This window comes from Physeter macrocephalus, chromosome 17 (genome assembly GCF_002837175.3).
Source record: "Physeter macrocephalus isolate SW-GA chromosome 17, ASM283717v5, whole genome shotgun sequence".
NCBI lineage: Eukaryota > Metazoa > Chordata > Mammalia > Artiodactyla > Physeteridae > Physeter > Physeter macrocephalus.
In genome coordinates, this window is record NC_041230.1 from 10,319,889 (window position 1) to 10,342,709 (window position 22,821).

Here is a 22,821-nt window from a genome sequence, read left to right on the forward strand (position 1 = left end):
GACAGAGACGCACTCAGTGTTAAGGACAGCCCCAAATGGGAGCGCTGGTCAGCAGTGGAACGGGCCCATCGAAGGCCGACCGCTGTCAAGGGAACAGCCTCGCGGGTGCTGGACAGCTCCCTGGCGTAGACAGCATAGGCCAATCCCTCGCTGTAGGACTCCCCAGGCCCTTCACTGCCCTGGAACACGGGCCACAGACTCAAACGCTCTATGGAAACCGGGTTAACAGCACAAATGGGTGACATGGGCAGGGGTGGAAGGAAGGGGTGGGCTGGAAAGAGCAGCCTGTTGGAAGAGAAGGCCTGCCCAGCTTCTACTCTGCTCCGCCAACCATCCTTACGGGAAGTCTGTTGGCCAATATCATGGTTGAATTGTGTCCCCTAAAAAGATATGGTAGGGGACTTCCCTGGTGGTCCAGTGGCTAAGACTCCATGCTTCCACTGCAGCGGGCACGGGTTCGATCCCTTGTCGGGGAGCTAAGATCCCACATGCCGCGTGGTGTGGCCATTAAAAAAAAGAAAGAAAAACGGTAGGAGTTCTAACCCCTGGTGCCTATAAACATGACCTTGCTTGGAAACGAGGTCTTTGCAGATGTAATCAAGTTAAAAGGAGGTCATTAGGGTGGACCCTAATCCAATGACTGGTGTCCTTATAAGAAGGGGAAATTTGGACACAGAGACAGACACACTCAGAGAAAAGATGGCCACATGACGACAGAGGCAGAGACTGGAGTCATCCATCTACGAGAAAGCCAACGATTTCCTGCACCACCAGAAGCAAGAAGAGGCAAAGAGGGATTCTCCCCTAGAGCCTCGAGAGAGACCCCAGCTCTGCTGACACCTTGATTTTGGACTTCTGGTCTGAGATGATACATTTCTGTTGTTTTAAGCCACCCAGTTTGTGATACTTTGTTATGGCAGCCCTGGAAGCTAATACAGCCACTCATGCATGATTCCACGTAGACCAGAAGTCTCCAAAATGGGAAGAGAGAATGCAGTGTTTCCTAACTCACAGAACGCAGGCCCCTTTCTGAAAGAGGGTCTCACTGGATGAGCCAGGGCGCTCGATGTGGGGCACCGATTCTGATTCTCAACCTTTCTTTTGTATCCACACAGGTCCTGGGCATGGAGGTGACCCCTGCTTTCCTCTGCTGTAAACTGAGGATAATGTGTCGGCCTCCCAGGTGGCTGTGACCCCTCAGCGAGATGCACAAAAAGCAGAGAGTCAGGCACGCCCATCGCGTGGAGGGTGTCCTCCCCCTGAGCCTCGCCTTACCCCTCTGAGAGACGGGTGGCAGTGTCTCCCGAGGCTTCCTGGGGTTGCCGGGGACCGCCTGGCCCAGCGCTGGGGGTCAGAACGGTCCGCGTGGACCGGCCAGCCCCCTGCACCGACTCGGCTTCCTCGGGGCCTCCGCTGGAGGGTGTGTGCTCCCCGGGGCTGCCCTTACCTGTGCTGTGAGCTGGATGGGTTGGGACAGGGTGAGCTGTGGGGTCCCGGGGGGCTGGCTGGCAGGCTGTGGTGGCGGCAGGTCGCCTCCCCCGGAGGAGGCTGGGGGCTGCGAGGTCGAGGAGGAGGAGGAGGAGGAGGAGGAGGAGGAAGAGGAGGCGGCGGCGGCCGCGGCGGCCAGGAGCTGGGCCTGCGCTTGCTGCAGGAGGAGCTGCTGCTGAGCTGGCATCAGCGCCGTGAGCTGTGGGCGGGGCGGGGCGGGGCGGGGGCGGCAGGGGCCGGAGGAGGGGCGTGGGGGGAGCAGAGAAAGCAGACAGGGTTAGCGCCTGAGCCAAGCGGGTTAGGGGGCAGGTCTTCCAGGAGGACAGAGGAGGGCAAGAGGCAGGCGTTGAGAGAGTGGCCGTGGCCGTGGCCCGGGCGGGACTCCCCAGGCCACCAGTCCTGTAACAGACGGGAGGGGGCTGGCCTGTCCCTGCCCCCGTGCACCCCAAGTACTTACCCCGGCTAGCTGGCTGCCCGTCAACATGAGTTGGGCCTGGGGCAGATGCGGCTGAACCGGCTGTGGGGGCAGGGGTGCCGCTGGGGCTGAGTCATTGCTGGGGTCTTCAGCCTTGATCTGGGGGGGAGAGAGAGGCAGGGTCCGGGACCCCAGAATGTTAAGTGGAGGCCAGAGAGAATGCCCACCTGTGAACCAAAGAGAGGGCACGTGTGTGGCAACGGCAGCCCCGCGCCGTCAAGGGAGAAGACTGGGGTGCGGAGGCCAGGCCTGCAGTGGCCCGCGGGGACCTCGGGCCACCTTTCTGGCCTCAGTTTCCGCACCAGTCAGAAAAGGCTAACACACTCTCTGCACCCAAACTCCCGACAGGAGAGGGTCACCTTTGGAGAGCGCTTTTACCCTCCTGGGGGGTCAGTTCCCCATCTTTAAAATGGGAAAGGATGCCAGTGGGGGCCCCGGGACATCAAAGAAGGGGGTCCTGTGTGCCACACCCCTCATCTGCTTCAGCCAGAGGTGCACCTCTTATCTGTCCAGTGGAGTAAGACTTTACTGGAAGAAAGAGGATTAGGGTATGAAATAAAAATCACCGCCTTAGAATATGGGTCATGAATTCAAAGCCTAAGGAAGCAGGCAGACAGCACAAATGGGTGATTTGGGCAAGTGTGGACGGAGTGAGCTGAAAAGAGCGTGCCCGCCTGCCGGAAGGGGAGGCCTGCCCAGCCCCACCCTGCTTCTGCCGGCAAAAAAACCAAAGCAAAAATGCTGCAGGACCAGAAGAATGTCTGCAGGCCAGATGTGGCCCAGGTGCTGCCAGCTCTCTGCCTCCACCCCAGAGTCCGCTGAGCCCCTCCTCCTCTCTCTGCGGAGGATACAGATGCATCTCGCATCCACCACGTAGGACAGACCAGCTTAGAGGGGTCCCAGCCTTCTTTCTCTCCTACCTGAAAATACCAGACAATGGTGGCCTTGCCTGAGAGGTCTGCTGGTGAAAGACACATGGGGTGGGAGGTGTAGCTTGATGAGTCACACACTCTCAGGCCCAGAGGGGACATTAGGGATCATCCTTCAGCCCAGTGTTCAAACAGTGTTTTGCAAAAGGAGATCCAGAGAGGGAAAGCGTCTTGTGTAAGGCAACACAGTGACTTGGCAGGAGCGAGCGTGGCATTTGCAATACAGACTGAGACAGACAGACAGAGGCCTGGGAAAGGGCCAAATAACAGCGGGTGAGCGGCATGCCCCAAGGGACGGGATACAAGTGTCAGAGAGTCTAAGGGGTACAAGGATGCAGCGTGAAACAACAGTAGATACTAGAAGTCAGGGCAGTGGCTGCCCTGGCGGGGAAATGAAGGGCCTTCTGGAAGTCTGGTCGTGTTCTGTTTCTTGATCTGGTGCTGGTGACACAGGTGTCCAGTCTGTGAAAATCCACAGAGCTCTACACTGAGGATCTAAGTGTGTGTCATAGTTTAATTAAAACTTTTTTAAAAAAACCAACATTGCGTGCCATGGTGAGAACACTATCCCTCTCAGGGCTCTTTCCTTCTCTCTCTTTTAAGTCTCCATTAGGTGCTAGGACGTCTCTAACACCTTCCAACCCTGGCTAATCGCCCCTTTTAACAAACAGAGAACCGGTCTCAGGCTTATACCCGACAGTAGGCAAGAGTCTCTGGGTACATTTTAAATAATCATTGTATTTATTTCCATGGCAAGTGATTCTGGTTTTCCATTCATGAAATTTCCATTTTAAAAAACGTTTTATTTCAGCTGTTGAAAAAGCAAGACAGCTCATGAGTTGATAATTGTTGAGGCCGATTGACAGGTACCTGGAGGTTTGTTTTCGCCGTGGTCTTCCTTCTACTTTTGTGTCTGCTTCACACTTTCCATGATAAAATGTTTTTTTTTTTAATTGAGCCAATTTAACAAAATTGTGATGTAAATAATTGAACACGGTGGTGTGTGCATTTATTTGTCTGAAATCATGATGGAAGCACGTGAATCACTGCAATTAGGGAAAGACTGACACAGAAGAGATGCAGTGAGGTGGGGCAGCAAAGGCCAGGAGCGGAGACCAGGTGTGGATGGAGACCCAGAGTCAGAGGCCGCTGCTGCTCTCTCTGCCTCAGGCTTTCCCCGGGAAGCAGGCCCAGGCTGGGGAAGGGGAGCGAGAACCCTTTCTTCCTTGGGCCCCACTAGTCTCCTAGGGGAGAAGCAGGGCTGCTGTGGAGCAAGGAGAGGCTGCAAAGATTCAGCTGAGGGAGGGCTGGTGCTGGGGGTGGGGGTGATGGATGCTCTCGGCTCCAAGGGCTATGGCCAGAGCCCAGCCTGAGATCGGAGGGAAGACGGTCAGAGTCAGAGCCCTTCTCCCTGGGTCCCGTCCAGCGCCCTCAGAACAAGACACCTGCCCACCAAGCAGATCGAGGCACACCAGCCATGGAAGGGACCTCAGAGATCCCCCTCTCCACCCCCTACCCCCATTTCCCATGTTAGACGAGAGGAAACCGAACCGAGAAGCCCAGAGTGGGGGAGTGATTCTCCCGTGGTCACAGAGCAGTTCCCGGTGCCCCCGCCCCGTCCTTCTGCCACCTTTGGTCAGGGTCAGGAGTCCTGCCTGCGCCGCCTCCTCTGTCCCTGCCCTCTGCGGCATCTTCAGGCCTCTGGACCTGCCGGCTGCCCCCGCCAGACTGGAGGGTGGAGACCTGTGCCCCAGACACCCCAGGAAGCCCAGCAGTGCCCAGGAGCAGGGCCCCATCTGGATCTGGCATTTGCTCTAGATGGCCACTTCCGGCCTCCCCATCGTCCTCTCCTCCAGCATCCTCACTGGGCCTGCCCTCCCCTCCCGGCTCCCCAGGGCTCCCCAGTCCTCCGCTGGCCCCTGAGTGTGTGCTTGGGGGGATGGGGGGCGGGGCCGGCCCCTGTTCGGTCAGGGACGTTGGGATGGGGGCGGGGCCCTCAGCTTCCTGTTGTTCATCGCCCTGGGGCTCTGGGGGGGATTTCCCTGGCCACCCCCACTCCCCCAGGGAAGGGGAAGGAGCCCTGGTGAGTCACAGGCCTGGGGCGGGAGCCCGAGGGTGAGAAGGGGCCGCGGGAGGAGTCCCGTCACCGAGGTACCAGGCCCTGGGCCCTCGGCAGGCATCTGGGAACCTCTCCCAAATGCCCAGCCCGGCCCATCGCAGGACCCCTATGCCCCCGCCCTGGCTGCCCTGACAGGTGCTTACCTTGGTGCTGGGGCCAGTCGGGGACACAGAGAACGGGGAGGTCTTATTCTGGGGGTTCTGCAGAGAGGGAGTTGGGGTGGGAGATGGCAACAGTGAGGTGAAGCAGCTTCTGACACCCTGCCCCTCCCCCACAGAGCTCCCCTCCACTCCCTTCTCCCCGTCCCCCTCCCCACCCCTCCTGCTCGTCCACTCCCTCCTGACCTGATGGTTAGTGTCTGGTCCATTTCTTTCCGTGTCTGCAAGGAGAGGGACAGGGTGAGTTGTCACGGGGCACGCCCGAAACTCCCCCGGCGCACCTGCCCTCCGCCCGTGGTGACCCCTGCCCTCCCTTCTCCCTTCCCCACTCACCTGTGTGCTCTGACGGGGAGTCCAGACCTTGCTTCTCGGCCTCCAGGGGCTTAGACATTCTTATTTCTGGGGACAGAGGAGGGATGCAAGTAGGGTGAGGGTGCAGAAGCCTGAAGAGCTCTGGGGCCCCTCCTCCGGCACCACCCCAGCCTCTCCCCAAATACTCCCACACCCCCTGCCGCCTTGCAAGTGTCTCTTTCCGGGAGACATGCCCTCTGCTTTGAGAGCCTCTGCTCTCCTCCAGCAGGACAGGAGAGGGGCCTTCGGGCCCTGGGGATCCCCTTCACCCCTCCAGGAGGTGGCACAGGGAGGGTCGGCCCCCGACCCCCCGTGAGACCCTGGGGCAGGGTGGGAGTGAAGAGGTTGGCCGCTGGTCCTGACAAGGCTCTGGCCGCCCAGGGGGGAGGCTGGTGGTGCTCCAGAGCAGCGAGTCAGCCTTAGGCTTCCTCTCAGGCTGCCGCCCCGGCGCCCGTCCTGCCTCACCAGGTTTCGGTGAGGCATGTTTTCCACTCTGAGTAGGGCCTGGGAGGTGTGAGGGGACTGCAGCATCCCCAAAGGAACGAGTCGTCAGATCTCCGGCTGTGATTCAGCCGCTCTCTGGCCCCCTCCCCGGCCCACCACTTTCCTGTCCATCCACCCCACTCCCACCGGCCTGCCCTTCAGGCGCTCAGCACACAGGCGGCCCCACTCTGATCTCTGTGACCCCGACCCCATCCGCTTCTGCCCCGACCTCGTCCTCAAACCTAATCTTAGACCTTACCTGGGACTTCAGCCTTGAATTGCAGCCGCACACCCCAATCCAACCTACGGTCCCTGCCCCTACAGACGCAATCCCACCCTATAGTTCCGCGGGCAGAGGAAATGAAAGGAGGTGGCCGAGGGGAGTGGCAAGCAGGGGACACAAAGCAGTGGAGACAAACCCCCGTCCTCACAGCTCTCTGACGCTGGTCACGGGAAGGTGAGTGTTACCGGGGCCAAGCACAGCGCCAAGTATGATTCAGAGCTCATGCCGGCAGTTGGTGCTAATATTACCCCCATTTTACAGAGGAGGAAACTGAGGCCCCAGGGGGCATGGCACCTCCCCAAGAACACAGCGAGGCAGCAGAGGCACCCTGATCGGACCTGGGTCTTTGTGACTCCAGGGCTCCCCACTTGTGATCGGTATCGCTACGGTCTCTCTCTCATGGGCCCGTCGTGACTTTCACCACCTCATCTCTCACCGTCACCCCAACCCAAGCTCACCCTGACTCCCGCTTGAACCCAGCCCTTCCTGGTCCTAGACCCCCGCACAAATCTGGGTTTCTGCCCGACCCGTTCTGAAACCCCTTTGCCCACCCTGATTCCCAACTCCTGTCCAGACGGCCCGAGTCCTTCATCTGACCTCAGCTCCCAACTCGGCCTCAGACCTTACTCCTGACCCTGACCCCTGACCCTAAAGTCTCCCCTACAGATCACTCCAAATCCCCACCAAGACCCCACCCTATCAAAGGAGCTATCCAACTCTAGTGTGCTCTGCATCCAAGATATTTAAAGAAGGCCAGCTAGAGAGAGAGCTGGGACAGCGTCACCAACTGAAAAAAAAAAAAGTCCAGAAATTTTGCAATTACTCGACACGGAATGCCACTCGGATTTAAAATTCCTGATTAAAAAGCCAGGTCACACACTGCTGGTGGGAGTGTCAATCAATACAAGCACAATTCTGGATAGGCGAGCGGTGCCCCTTCCCTGTGGCCCAGCACATCCACTCCCGGGCATCCATCCAAGAGAAAGGAGCGTCCTGCCCACCACCACCACCCCCGGCACACGTGTTCCCAGCAGCGCTTTCATAACCACTCCCCCCCACTGGAAATAGCTCAAGGGCCCATTAACGGGAATGGGTCAACAACACTGGTACATCCATACAACGAAATACTCCACAGCCAGGGAAAAGAACCAACTCCTGCATCACACACACTGAATCTCGCAAACATGATGCCGGGGTAAAGACGTGAGACACAAAAGTGGAGAGACAGGAGGACTCCAATTATATGAAACTCAGAAACAGGCAGGATGACATCAGATGATTAAGGTCAGATTAGTGGGCACCTTTTGGGGGGTGCTAACCGGGAGAGGGTGTGAGGAAGCCTGCAAGGGGTTGGAAATGTTCTGTTTGGTGGTTATGTGGGTCTACACATATGTAAAAATTCATCAAGCTGTATGCTTAAAATCTGAGCACTTTATGTATGGTATGTTTTCACAAAAAAAGAAAAAAATTTTGAGTTGGGACTTCCCTGGTGGCACAGTGGTTAAGACTCCATGTTCCCAATGCAGGGGGCCCGGGTTGGATCCCTGGCCGGGGTACTAGATCCCACACGCATGCCGCAACTCAGGAGGCTGCGAACCACAATTAAAGAGGCTGCGAGCCACAACTAAGGAGCCCTTGAGCTGCAACTAAAGGAACCCATGTGCTTCAACTAAGGAGTTGGCAAGCCGCAACTAAGGAGCCCTTGAGCTGCAACTAAAGGAGCCCACGTGCTGCAACTAAGGAGCCGGCCAGCCTCAACTAAGGAAGCTGCCTGCCGCAACTAAGACCCGGTGCAACCAAATAAATAAATAAAATTTTAAGCTAATAACAATAAAAATAATAAGCCAGCATATAGTCCTATTAAGGCATAAGCTTATAAGGGTTGGGGTGCAGGTGCCCAGATGCTCAGGCCCTGTTTCTAGGCACTGGGAAGGGGGCAGCAAGTGGTTAAGGATGCTGAGAGACACAGGAGGTCACAAACGGAGCCAGGGGATGAGGCCCCCTCCTGACTCTGGTGCATCAGACGCAGGAGTCCTGCCTGATCCTGGCTCTAAATCTCCCAGACCTTGGCCCTGCTCCAGGCAACCACAAATCCTAACGTGGCCCTAAATCCCCCCCTCCCAGCATCCCTGAAAGCCGTGCCCCAGCCCCCTCCCAGGCCCCTCCCTCCAGCCAGTGTCCACATTGCCACGGGAGCTCCTCGCCTGGCCCTGAACCCTTCCACGGCTCCCCGTCTCCTAAGAAAAGCCCGGGCTCCTCATCCTGGCCTTTAGGGTGTGACCCTTGTCACCCTCTGCTGCCCATCTCTTGCCACTTATGCAACTTTCTCTTCAGCCACGCCAGGTATCTCCCTGCTTGACGGGGAGTCCAGACCTTCAGGTTCTTTACTCCCCATCTAGCTAGCGAACGCCCCTCCTGCTCACAGACCAGGGTGGCCTCTGGCCTCACCTCCACCCCAGAGAGTCCATGCTTATTCTTGGCCTCTCTTATGTGCTGAGCTGTGTCCCCCAACATTCCTATGTTGAAGTCCTAACCCCCAGTACCTCAGAATGTGACTGTCTTTGGAGATAGGATCTTTAAAGAGGTAATGAAGTTAAAATGAGACCCTTAGGGCCCTTAGGGTGGGCTCTGATCCAGTACGACTGGGGTCCTTATAAGAAGAGGAGATTGAGACAGAGACATGCCCAAAGGGAAGACCAGGTGAAGACACAGGAAGCAGACGGCCATCTCAAGCCAAGGAGAGAGGCCTCAGAAGAAACCAACCCTGCTGACACCTTGATCTTGGACTTCTAGCTTCCAGAATTTTGAGAAAATAAATGTGTGTTGTTTAAGCCATCCAGTCTGGGGTACTTTGTTATGGCAGCCCTAGCAAACTAATGCAGCCTCCCTTGGTCGTGCCTTCTCTCCGTCCTAGCCCCGAGCCCGCAGGGCTGTGGTCACCTGTGTCCCAGTCCTTTCCCACTAGACCAGCGGGCAGGCCGGGTCTGACCCATCGCTGGGTCCCCAGCATCACCCAGCTCAGAAGAACAGGTTATGTTTGTTGAGCGTCCGTCCTTCCCTGCAGCTCTGTCTCTTACTTGTTCCTGCCTCTGTCCTGCTGTCTGTCTGCCATTTAACAAATGTTTCCTGAGGCCTTGGCGTGGGCTGGTCCTTCTGCCTGGAACGCTGTTCCCCACTCTATCTGCCTGGCGACCTCCCACTCATCCTTCAGGACCCAGCACAGGCTCTGTCCTCCATGAAGTCACCACCCCCGATGACTTCAGGCAGAGGGTCTCTCCCCTGTTCCCTCCACCCTGGCTCCATCTCCCCTGTCACTGTCCTAAAGGCTGTAGCCATCTGGGCCCCAGAATGTCTCCTCCTTCAGGCTAGGAACCCCTCAAGGGCAGCTCTGACTCATCTGGGGTCCCCAACGGGATGTGTGGGTTGAATGAACAAGGGTGGCCCTGCTCTCCCTCCTCCAGGCCTCCGCCTCTGCTCTTCTCCCACCTGGGGCAACACTGTCCTTCTCGACTAGCAAACTCCTGCTCCTCTGTGAGGCGCCAGCTCCACATCACCTCCTCTAGGAGGTCCTCCCTGACTGCCCAGGCGGTCAGTGCCCCTCTCATCTGGGCTCCCCCTGCCCCCTAACACACACTGACAGCCTGGACAGTGACCCCCGCCCCAGACTGTGGGCTCCTTAGGGCCCAGGCTGCACAGTCTGGGACTGTGTCTTTGGAATGAACGAAAGCATGAAAGAGTCTCCTCTCCCTGCTGTCACCTGACACTTCGACCCTCAGCCCCGGTCCCCAAGCAGCTCCAACCTAAACATTTAAGGTAACATCCCCTCTGCAGGGATACTGGCTGCAGAGGAAAAAGTGGTTTGAGGGGAAATTTCCACCACTCTATTTCCCTTATTTTCACCGATCCTGCCTCCCACTACTCCCAGCTCCCACACAGCCCGCGCACCCCTGCAGCGCTCAGCTGGGCCAAGAGCAAAACGGTCAGAGCTGTCCTTCGCCCAGGCCTCTTTTGCTGCCCTCTCCTTCTCCTCCATCAGAGCCCAACCCAAGAAAAGGGTCTCATCAAATCATCCTCACCAGCAATGAATAGGGAACTCCATTTCCACCACAACCCAACGCTGAGTGATGTCTTAATGGGGACTCTCGAGGGCGTGGCGACCCTGGCAAGGGGCCTGCTGAGGCTGTTCATCCTGGAGGCTGTCTCAGCCTTGGCCCAGGCAGGGTTCTCTCTCTCTCTCTCTCTCAATCTCTCTCTCTCTTTTGACTCTAGAGAAATACCGATGCCTAATCCCTCCCCCGACACTCTGATTTCATTGGGACGGAGACCCAGGCGTCTGAAACTTTTAAACCCCCCTCCAGGTGATTCTAATTTGCTACAGCCCCCTGGCACCTTCAGAAGGCCCCCCTCAAAGCCTGGTTCATTCTCAAGGAAAGTTTGGTTGGTTGCTTAGGGTCACCCCTCCCTTCTCCCATCGCAGGCAGCGTGCCACTTTTTAGAGGAACAGGCAGGCAAAAGCAATGCGGAGCCCCACCATCCTTGGGTCAGACCCACCAGGGGCGGCCACGGCCCTGGGCTCACACTCACTTGCCCGACTGCCCCAGGCCTGGGACGCTGGGTCCCCTCCGCCCTTCCTCGCCCCTCCCTCCCCGGACTTTCACTTCTCCTCTGCATTTCCCCCAGCCGGTTTTAGCAGACTTGGGCCAGCTTCTCGTTAGCACTTACCGAAAATGGGGCTAAATATAGAGGGCCCAAAGGCTTCCCCTCACCCCTCCTGGCCCCGCTTGGCCTGTCCCCTGGGTCCCCTGTCTACAAAGCCTGCTTCAATCAAGGCTGTGGCCTGGGAGCCCCTGTGGGCAGGGTCTGCACTGCCGGGAACCTCTGCTCGCCCACTGGCCCAGCCCAGCCTCCCCAGAAGTCGCATTTCACACCCCCATACCCCGCAGCTGTCCCTGGGTGGCCTCCAGGGATTGAACACTTCTGAGTGTCAGGAGGGACGGATGGAGATACAGGCAGCAGACACAACAAGAGAGGTGGCCCTACAGCTGCGCTGACAAAAGCTGCCACAGACACTGCAGCCACAGCCAGGCAGGGCCCCGGACACGGACGGAGACCATGCAGACGCACACAGGGACAGGTGTGCACAGATCCCAGACAGGAATGTTTGCAGATGAAGACACAAGCCCAGACACAATGACACAGGCAGATATGCAAAACGCACACCCAGACGTGTGTGGGCACACCTGCGCTTACACACACTCACACACCGAGTCACCCCCAGACGTGTACACACTCACGCCCCAGAGTCACTCACAGACACACAGATAGACACAGATGTGCATACACACACAGACACCCAGGTCACTCAGATAGACACACACAAGATGTACACGCACACTCACACACACACACACACACCCAGAGTCACTCAGACATACAGATAGACACAGATGTGTACACACGTGCACATACACATATACACACAGTCACTCAGACATAGAGACAGATAGGGATGTGCACACACACACACACACACACAGGTAACTCAGATAGACACACACACAGACATGCATGTACTCACACTCCCAGAGTCACCTCCTCCTGGGAGATGGCCAAGGTGGCCCCCTGAACTCAGGTCACAGATGTAGAGCCCAAGACCAAGCAGTGATCTGCCCAAGGTCAGACATGTATTAATTCATGTCCACGCCAGGGAACCCAGGGCAGGCCTCACAGGCAGGGCAATTCTGTGAGAAATCCCAAGTAAAGGGTTTAACCCAGCGCCCAACACGTACAAAGCCCCCATTCAACCCCAGACAGGGAAGAGACAGCATGCGTGTACAGATGCCCTGGGTCCCTGTGCCTGCACTGTACACACACACACACACACACACACACACACACATCCACAGCTGCATTTATGGTCACCTCAGTAAATAATCACACAGCATCTGGTAGGTGGCCTTCCTTCCATCTCACCCCCCGGGTCCCTGTGCCTGACACACACACACACACACACACACACACACATCCACAGCTGCATTTATGGTCACCTCAGTAAATAATCACACAGCATCTGGTAGGTGGCCTTCCTTCCATCTCACCCCCCTCCTTGCCTCCCTTGCCTTACTCATACCCACTCATCCTTCACATCTCAGACCAGACATGCCCTCTTCCAGGAAGCCCTCCCTGACACCCCATCGGTTGAACTGGGCTCCCCCAGTCCCCTGTCCCAGCCGTGACCCCTCAGCCTGTGCCTCCTTCCCTGTCTGGTGACAGGTCTGTCTCCGCCCCTGGACTGGGGACTCCAGGAGGACACACCTGAAGCTGCCTTTTTCAGCTCTATTTCCAACATCCAGCACAGAACTGCTCAATAAATACATGTCAATGACAGATCACAGGGATACCCGCATACACGGATGCACACAGACACGCACCAAACCAATCATCCCCACAGACACCCACAAATGGGACACATCCCCACACATCCCCATAGTCAGACCTAGAGGGCCGCAAACAAAACAACCTTGACGTATGGACGCTTGCCGAGTTCCAGGCCCCGTGTTAAGCATTTACCTATTACCTCACTTAACTCTCCCATCAGCACCGCGGAGAGATAACTATCATCACACAGAGATGGACACATTATGTCAAATGAGCCAACAAATACAAATCGCTTTGTACGGTGCTTGGCGCACGATGTTCACTCAGTCGACTGACATTTGGCGGATGAGGCAGTCCGTGAGCACACAAACATGTAATAAATTTTCAGGCAGTGATAAGTGCCATGAAGAAAAGATAAAGCCGGGTGAAGGGACTCAGAATGGCGGGATTGGCTGCCAGTTTAGACGGGGCAGGCAGGGAAGGCCACCCCGAGGAGGGGACATCTCAGGCGAACGAAGTGAGGAAGTGAACCAAGAGAGCATTGCCAAGGCTACCACCCCCATAATGACACACACAAGAGCCCCTCACACACGGGACACCTGACAGTCGCACACAGAAGACTCGGAGCTACCGCGCACACGCACAGACAGACGCACACACTCAAAGGTCCAGCAACTCAGCCTTCCAGCCCCTGTGCAGTCCCCTCCCCAGGATCACTCATGTCGCCCACCCACCGGCCCTCTGTATAGGAGCTTGCTACCAACACCTGGCTCCATCCCCCTCCCCCAGACCCCTCAGAACTGGTCGGAAGCCCCCCGGCGCCCCCCCCCGCCCCGCCCCGTGCGGATGTGAAAGGGGAGGGGAAAGAGGAGCCGGAGGTGGGAACCCAGGATGGGAAGAGGAGGCAGCTGCTGAGGTACAGAGTCAAAGGGCAAAGGAGACAGCTGAAGAGGAGGGGCAGGGCCTGCCGGCAACCGGCCGGCAGGACGAGCCCCACCGTGCTGCCAGTGCTTGGGCCCCTTACCTGGAGCCCCCATGCTGGAGTGAACCATGCTGCCTGCCCCGCAGGGCTGGGGGGACGACTGTGCCATCTCCCCGCCCTCTCTGGGGGCCAAGCCCTCTCCGCCGGAAGTCACCCAGGGAGGAAACCACAGGGCCCGCCCCCTTCGGAAGGTCAAATACCCGTGCCCGAAGGCCCACCCCAGCAGGCAGCGGACCCCAAATCATGTGTGTGTGTTGGGGAAGTGCGGGCAGTGGCGTAGAGCGCAAGCAGGCTGGAAGAGCTGACTCCTACAGCTGTGCCCCCAGAAGGTGCCCCTAGCCCTTGTGCCGCCTCCACCTTGCCAACACATCTGGAGCAGGGCATGTGGGTCTAGGGGAGACGGTGGACCCATAACAACACCACTAAAACACTGGCTAGGAGTTTTGGGTGGGGGGAGGGGGGCTTTCCCAATGCTAGGCCCCCGGCACCTCGCATTTAACAGGCATCATCTCTGGAGGCGCTCACTATTTGCCCCATTTTACAGACAAAACGACTGAGGACCAGAGAAGTGAGGTGGCCTCCCCAAGGGCCCAGAGCCAAGAAACGCTGAAGCCAAGAAGCAGGGCAGCAGGAGGTGTTCGCGATAGGCTTCCGCAGGCTGTGGGGAGTCGGGAACCCAGCCGTGCATCTGCCCGCAGGTGAGGCGTCCGGGGCCACCACTAGGAGAATCGGTACCCGTGGACAGTGGTAAGACCGGCGGCAGGTCCGGGCCTTGCCCTGGAGCAGCAAGAGGCTTGCCAGGGGGCAAATGCGGGCGCCGTAGGTGGCTGGGGCGGAGGGAAGTACGCGGTCCCGGGGCTGCTGGCTGGCCCTTCGCGCTGCGGCGCTCCCGGACCAGCTGTTCCCGCCTCGCCCGCCAGAGGGCGGCAGCGCCCAGCCGATGGGCCAGAGGGCGGGGCCGGCTGCGGAGGAGGGAGCCCCTCCCGCCGCTCCCGCCGCTCCCAGTCCCCTTCCCCGCCCCCGCGCGCACACCTGCGAGGGTCACACAAAGGCGCCGGACTCCCGGCCCACGGCGGCGCAGACAAAGACGCGGCCGAGCCCGCTGCCCTCTTCCTCCTCCCCGCGCCCGGTCCGAGGCTGCGGGGCCGCCTGGAGCCTCCAAACAACCCACCTGCCCGCTGCGGGCCCTGCAGGACTCGCTGCGCCCCACGCTGAGGGACCCCCAAACCACGCGCGCGCACACGGACGCCTGGACTCTCATACACACGCTCAAGTATTTCTACACATGGACCCCAGCACTTCACACACACGTGTGCACATCCAGACACACGGGAACACTCCTCTGCGCACAGGCCCTAACACCAACGCTCCTTACCAACGCTCCCGTGTACAGATCCCCCTCCTGCGCTCCGTCACGCGGACACACGGGCACAAGGACACATCTACCCAAGTGTACCCAGGCATACCTCCTGGCCATGTGTGCCCACATTCACACCCACGCACACTCACGCACGATATAACACACAGGCAGACCTTCGTGAGTGCCTTTCTGCCTGTACACGGGCCCTGTGCACCCAGACACGCCCAGGCAGGCAGACCCACTCCACGGGAATGACCGCGGTCCTCACATCTGCACACAGAGGGGGCAGTTCCCCCTCTAGCTACACTCCACGAGATTTCCATATCGTAAAGGCCATTTCACTGAGGAGATCCAGAGACCCTACAGCATCAGCTGGGCTCCAACTCAGACCTCCTGCCTCCTGGTCCACCTCTTTCCCACTCTCTCTCTCTCTCTCTCTCAGATGCAGCGTTTTTATACCGGAGGGTCTCCTTGGAAGCAGTCTGGTGGCAGTGGGACTGGGGCCTTGTCTTGAAGTTGCATTGCCCAGTAAGCTCTGTTTTGATTTAGGATTTATGTTTTGGGGGACTTGGAAATGAGGGTAATAAGGACATTATAGCGGCGTGTGGGTGGAGCAAAACCCCACCAAAACACCCCCATGCTCCACCCTAGACATAGTCAACATCATCCATGTCGGGAGCGAGCTTTGGGACATAACCCAAAGCAGGGAGAGAGGCACCACCCATTTCCGGTGCTGTCCTCCCAGGTCTGCAGCTGAGTGGCTGGGCTCCAACTCAGACCTCCTGCCTCCTGGTCCACCTCTTTCCCACTCTCTCTCTCTCTCTCTCAGATGCAGCGTTTTTATACCGGAGGGTCTCCTTGGAAGCAGTCTGGTGGCAGTGGGACTGGGGCCTTGTCTTGAAGTTGCATTGCCCAGTAAGCTCTGTTTTGATTTAGGATTTATGTTTTGGGGGACTTGGAAATGAGGGTAATAAGGACATTATAGCGGCGTGTGGGTGGAGCAAAACCCCACCAAAACACCCCCATGCTCCACCCTAGACATAGTCAACATCATCCATGTCGGGAGCGAGCTTTGGGACATAACCCAAAGCAGGGAGAGAGGCACCACCCATTTCCGGTGCTGTCCTCCCAGGTCTGCAGCTGAGTGGCAGAGCTCCCGAAAGCCATACACGCTTCCCCGTGCAGTGAAATCACCCCACCCTTCTTGCCTCCCATGCTGACTCCACTATTATCGCCTCTGGCAGACCAGAACCGAGTCCCTGAGCTGGAGTCAGGGCATCTTGAAGAAGAATGGGCCTGAGACTTCCACCTGCCCGAGAGAGGACAGAGGGGCAGAGTCTGGGCCACACTGGGTGGGTAGGGCCTGGCAGCCAGGAACGGGGAGGCCTGGGCAGGAGAGATGGTGGCCTCTCAGCTGGAGAAGAAGCCTCAGGCCATGCTGAGCAAGGCAGGTAGGGCCTGGGAGCTGGGGAGCAGCGGGGGGCCACTGGGGGTGCAGGGAGCCTGGGAGGGAGGCTGCACAGGGGAGGCCAGGCTGGGCTCAGGGCTGAGCGGTAATTAAAGGAGACGTAGGGGGCTCCCCAGGGCCAGCGGGGCTGGTAACTGACACACGGGCCCCATTGCTCCGCTCATATTTCTCACCGGATCGATACGTTTGACTCCCGACAAGACAATAATCGCTTGTACGCGGCCAGCGAGTCGATCAAATACATTATTAGAGCGAGGTCCCCTGGGGGCCCGGCGGGGAGTGGGGGGGGGGAGCAGCCAGCCCACCGGGGACAGCAGAGTGGGATTCTTCACCCCTCAGGGCCCCCAGCCATGGCCTCTTCCTCTCGGCCGCCCCTGGGGACCCTCTCCGTGGCTTGGTTCCCCAGCCTCTTTCCGCATCCGGCGGTGTCTGGCGACCTCTCCACTCAGCCCCCGGCTGCATCCCCACTCTGCGTGGGGACACAAGCAGTGTTTCCCCAAAGTGCTGCCTCATCTGTAGGGCTGTAGCATGTGGGAGCTCAGAGAGGCCCCTCAGACCCCCAGCTTGGCAGGAGGTAAGGAGACTGGGTTGCCTGTGAGTCGACAACTGGGCCAGAAGATGAACTTGAGCCTAAAATTCTTTGACATCAACCTCCCTTTGCATCTTAGCATTCGGCCTTCAGCAGAGCTCAGGTGAGGGCAGCCTCTGGGGAGTAGGGGGGTCGGGGAAAGCTGGCTTAGGGGCCCAAACACATAGGAAAGCAGGATGAGGGGTGGCAGACAGACACACAGACGAAAATATATCTGGCTGGTCCTACAGCAGGGCCATGCAATCCTCCGACAGGCCTCTGATACTATGGAATCAAACCCAGCCTGGCCTGCCCTGGCACTGCTTGTCCACCTCTTCCTGACTTCTGGCCTCGAGCCTTCACTTCCTGTTGGCACCCCTGCTTCGTCCTCAGCCCTGCCCTCAGAACTGCTTCTCCAGTGGCCCTAAGTCAAGACCAAGCTCTAAGCACCCGATGTTCTGCTTAGGAGCACCCAGCATCCAGGGACTGAAAATGTTTCTTCTTCTCCATCGTCACCGTCATCATCAAAAGCAGCGGCATCACCATCTATTCCGTGCTAGTTGGGCCAATACATTATACCTAATCCTCACGACAATCTGAGGAAGTACGGTCTGTTATTATTCCCCTTCTACTGACAAATTAGAGCTCAAAGAGGTGAAGTCACTTGCGCCATGTGAGTGGTGCAGTCAGGATTCAAACCCCGCCCTGTCTTCCCCGCGGCTTGCTCTTTCTCCACTCTGCCACGGGTCTCCTTAGAGCTTTTTTAAAAATATATATATATATATATAAATTTTTAAAAAATTTTTTCTTTAATTAATTTATTTATTTATTTTTGGCCGTGTTGGGTCTTCGTTTCTGTGCGAGGGCTTTCTCTAGTTGCAGCGAGCGGTCCTTAGAGCTTTTTTAAAAATATATATATATATATATAAATTTTTAAAAAATTTTTTCTTTAATTAATTTATTTATTTATTTTTGGCCGTGTTGGGTCTTCGTTTCTGTGCGAGGGCTTTCTCTAGTTGCAGCGAGCGGGGGCCACTCTTCATCGCGGTGCGCGAGCCTCTCACTATCGCGGCCTCTCTTGTTGCGGAGCACGGGCTCCAGACGCGCAGGCTCAGTAGTTGTGGCTCGTGGGCCCAGTCGCACCGCGGCATGTGGGATCTTCCCGGACCAGGGCTCGAACCCGTGTCCCCTGCATCGGCAGGCAGAGTCTCAACCACTGCGCCACCAGGGAAGCCCTCCTTAGAGCTTTGAATGCTCCGCATCCTCCAGTGGACAGCCGGCAGCCACTCCCTGCTCACTCGGGAACACCAGGGTCTCCTCGCAGCCCACAGCCCAACTCCCACAGCCCTTAGAGCCTGTTCTTGGTATTCAGCAATGTGTTGGACCTCTGATCCACCAGTTCCTGGCTGAAGGTGGGCCAACCCTTCCCTATTTCTTTCAATTCAAACATTTCCTACGTGTCCCTTATTGCCAAGCCATGGGCTGGGAGCTGAGGACCTAGAGATGAGCTGGATCTGACACACACCTGCCCTCAAGGAGCTCACACTCCAAGGGGAAGACTGGAGTTGATGAAAGTTTTCTGAGATTCCATCACTGGCTCAGTAAACATCCGAAAAACTCTAGTCAAGGGTGAAGCCCAAGACTTAGAAGGGCCTTTCCTGCCATGGAACGATGGGGAGGGCTCAAGCTTGGATGAGAAAGATCCAGGCAGGGTGCCATACATCCGACTTGAGGCTGGATTTGATGTTGTAGGTGGAAGGGTTTTGAGCAGAAAGAGTCTGTGTAAGGGAGATCCACCGGGTACTGGTGTGAGACCAGGCTGGTGGGAAGAAGCCGGAGGCAGGATGAGCAGAGGGGAGGCTGGACAGTGGTCCAGAAAACAGGAGAGAATGGGGCCATGAGGATGCAGATGAGAGTACAAATTCAAGTGAGAGTCTAGAGAACTTTAGTGAATCTGCAAGTGGGCAGCTGAGCGGGGTGTCTTGGTGGGCTCTCAGGCCATCACTGTTGGACAGCAGGAACGGGAGCAGAGTAAGGGAAGATACTTAGGTCAGTGCCGGGGGGAAAGATCAGCGAGGTCTGTGGACCAGGAAGCCAGCAGATCTGAATAAATTCACATTGACAGAAACACTCCTCATGCATCTCCTGCCCACCACCAGTTTCCCAGACCCACCAGAAATCCCAGGAATTCACCTCAAGCAAGAAGAAATCAAGAAGCATCACGGTATGGCTCAAAGAAGGTAAAAGTCAGAAGACCAACCAGGTCCCCACACTGAAACCGGCCATTTGGTGACCTAGGGCCAGCCCTCTGCACTGTCTGGACCTCAGTTTCCGTATCTAAAAGTGGGAGGTGGGGGCTTCCCTGGTGGCGCAGCGGTTGAGAGTCCGCCTGCCGATGCGGGGGGCACGGGTTCGCGCCCCGGTCCGGGAGGATCCCACGTGCCGCGGAGCGGCTGGGCCCGTGAGCCATGGCCGCTGAGCCTGCGCGTCCGGAGCCTGTGCTCCGCAACGGGAGAGGCCACAGCAGTGAGAGGCCCGCGTACCGCAAAAAATAAAAATAAAATAAATAAAAGTGGGAGGTGGGCTTGGAGGAGCACTCGAAGACTTCTTCCAGCGCTAACATTCTGGGGCTTGAAAGAAACAAGAACACAAGATGGACTGCTGGATCCACTAAAGGCCACGGCCACACAGCTAGACTGAGGCAGACCCAGCGTCTCTCTGACCCCAAAGCCTGCCCCTCAGCTTGGCTTGTACGCGTCTCAGACTGCAGGTTGTCGGAGAACAGGGTCCTTGGCCTCATCACCACAAACCCACCAGGGCATCCGAAGAAGCCAAAGAAGGAGGTGGCTGGCCCTGGGCCTTCCCTGATGAGGCTCTGCCCCTCAGCACACGAGCCGCCACCCACCCCCAGGCTGCACGCTCGCCTCCAGCCCAGATCTCCCACTCGCCCAGCACCCGCCTCTGCAGGCTCACGGCCACTTCTGTCCTCCCAGCGCAGGGAGCTGTCCAAAGGCTGAAATGCAAGAGCCCTCACCGTGGTCCAGAAGCCCTCCAGTAAGTTCCCTGCAGCCTCCGGGAAAGCCCAGCCCCCTCACCACGGCCTCCAGTCCCCTGCAGGACGTCACCTCTCCCTACGAGAGCGCTATGCACCAGCCACACTGGAGAAGGCCAAGTCCGCCCCCATCTTGGGGCCCTTGACCTTGCTGACTCCTCCCCTAGAACACTGTTCCCTATCTCGTCCCTTTCCTCTGATCCTTCAGGACTTAGTTCAAAGGCTGCGTCCTCTGAGAGGCCCTCCCTTAGCCACTCTCCACGCCAACAGCCAGTTTTACTTTCTTCGTAGCTGTCTCTGGAACTCAGCTACTGTCGACTTGCTTTACTGTCTGTCTCCGCCTCTGAACTGTAAGCCCTCTGAAAGCAGCCCTTTTTTGTCCTGTTTCCTGTGGTATTCCCTTCTGAAATAATGCCTGGCACAGACTAGGTGCTTGAATCCTATTTGTGTGTTTTTTTAAAAATCTGTATTTATTTATTTATTTTTGGCTGCGCAGCATGCAGGATCTCAGTTCCCTGGCCAGGGATTGAACCCAGGCCCCCTGAAGTGGAAGCGCAAAGCCCTAACCACTGGACCGCCAGGGAATTTCCAAATCCTATTTGTTGAAATGAATAGATCCTTCCAGGCTCCCACAGCCCACAGAATGAAATCCAAGGCTGGCTTTCCAAGCTCAAGTGGATGCAGGCCTCTGCCGACCTCCACAGGCATATTGCCCCCAGGGCTCACCCTCTTCCTCTGTTCAACAACTTGGGTTCCCCTACATGCCCATCCTCCATGCTTCCTGTGTTTGCCACCTCTACCGTACTCACCGTTACTGCCCCTGCTCAAATCTCCCCTCTCTGGAAGCCTTTTCTGGCTCCACCGGAGGCCCAATTAACAGTAATGGCCTCAGTCTTCCCACAGCTCAGGCAGCATCCTGGGCTTAGCGCTAATCATACTGCATTGAAATTCCTTCCCAGTGAGGCTGCCCCCACAGGGCAGGGCTGGAGGGCAAGGTGGGGTTTGATTCATTTTTGTGGAGTGGAGCCCAGCACTGGTCTGCATATAGGCCCAGCTGAATGAGGACATCTGCCCCACAGACAGTGATATCTGTATAGGTGTATATAAGCACTGATCTGGGAGTCAAACATCCGAGAGTTTGGAAACTGGTTCCTCCATTCACTTGCTGTGTGACCCTGGGCAAGTGACTTCACCTCTCTGAGCCTCATGCTCCTCATCTGTGAAATGGGGGCAGTAACATGGGCTGATAGGAACTTCATTAATCTTTAAAAAAATATAGTTCCCTGTGCTATACTGTAGGACCTTACTGTCATTAATCTTAAATATAATACTGACCACCATGCACAAGGAGTTCAAAAAGTTCACAAAGTGTTTATCACATCAAGGTTTGAGATAGAGAAAATCAGATGCCACCAATAGGACAGTGGCTAAATAAATTGTAGCATAGTCATACTCAGGAATAGGATGTGATCATGAAAGATAATGGAACTGATCTATGGCTAAAGGACATGGAAAGTTCTCCAAGACACTGCTGAATGAAAAGGCAAGTTGTAGAATGATTTATACAACTTAATATCATTTCTGTAAGACACATACCAAAACCACTATGTATTTTCTGTGGGTGCGCAGGTATTGACAAATGCAGAGGAAAAGATCCGGAGGGTAACTAATTAATGACAGCTACTTTTGGTGAGGGGACCAGGACTGGGAAAGCAGAAGGGACTCAAATGGGATTTTAACATTTTCTGTTATGCTTTTGGTTTTCAGAATGAGATTGTATTCAGTTTTTTTTGGTTTGTTTGTTTGTTTTGTCTGCGTTGGGTCTTCGTTGCTGCGCGCGGGCTCTCTCTAGTTGCGGAGAGCGGAGGCTACTCTTTGTTGCGGCGCGCGGGCTTCTCATTGCAGTGGCTTCTCTTGTCGTGGAGCACGGGCTTTAGGCACACAGGCTTCAGTAGTTGCAGCACGCAGGCCCTAGAGTGCGTGAGCTTCAGTAGTTGTGGCTCGCGGGCTCTAGAGCACAGGCTCAGTAGTTGTGAGGCACGGGCTTAGTTGCTCCGTGGCATGTGGGATCTTCCCGGACCAGGGATCGAACCTGTGTCCCCTGCATTGGCAGGCGGATTCTTCACCACTGCGCCACCAGGGAAGTTCTCTGTATTCAGTTTTTAATTAAAATTAGAATATATTAAGTGAGTTACAGGTAGCTAACTACAAAGAAAAGAAAAGGAATGATTATCCCCCAAAGTGAGGACAGAGGTTACCTCCAGCAGGGAGGGAGGGATAGGGAAGGTTTGAAAAGGGTCACAGGGGTGGGGGGGTTCCTGGGCTCTGGCTGCCTTCTTTATACAGACGTAGGTTGTGATCGCACAGATGTTCACTTGATAAAGATGATTCAAATGTACATTTATGACTCTTTCCTTTACAACTGTGCTTCCTGCAGGCAGAGGCCAATTGGCACGTGTTGCAGTATCAGCGGCTCCCCACCCCCAATTCACGCCCAGAAGCTGATGTTAGTAAAAGGCCATGTTCGGTAGGGTGCGTCCCGGTTGCAAGAGCTCTGAGGGGGCCGAGGCCGCTGTCCAGGGTACTAACGGCCAAAGCCTGGGAAGCCTCAGGGAGACCAGCCAAATAAGACAGCTTCAAGGGCTTCCCTGGTGGCGCAGCGGTTGAGAGTCCGCCTGCCGATGTAGGGGACACGGGTTCGTGCCCCGGTCCGGGAAGATCCCACAT

At 56.8% G+C, this 22,821-nt stretch overlaps 1 protein-coding gene across 17 annotated transcripts in view; it reads right to left on the reverse strand.

Moving 5' to 3' along the window:
* LOC102986691 (POU domain, class 2, transcription factor 2) overlaps positions 1-22,821 on the reverse strand; it is a 114,155-nt gene that overhangs the window by 17,524 nt on the left and 73,810 nt on the right. For 9 of the 17 annotated variants that reach the window (XM_055078850.1, XM_055078847.1, XM_055078848.1 and 6 more), the window contains 5 exons: positions 5,503-5,568; positions 5,356-5,390; positions 5,155-5,211; positions 1,946-2,062; positions 1,448-1,687 (listed from right to left, as the gene is read on the reverse strand). In XM_055078850.1, coding sequence (XP_054934825.1) covers positions 1,448-1,687; positions 1,946-2,062; positions 5,155-5,211; positions 5,356-5,390; positions 5,503-5,568 — 515 coding nt within the window. Of the gene's footprint in view, positions 1-1,447; positions 1,688-1,945; positions 2,063-5,154; positions 5,212-5,355; positions 5,391-5,502; positions 5,569-13,688; positions 13,756-22,821 lie in introns of those variants that run through there. The other 8 variants (XM_055078851.1, XM_055078849.1, XM_055078855.1 and 5 more) reach the window with 3 other exon arrangements.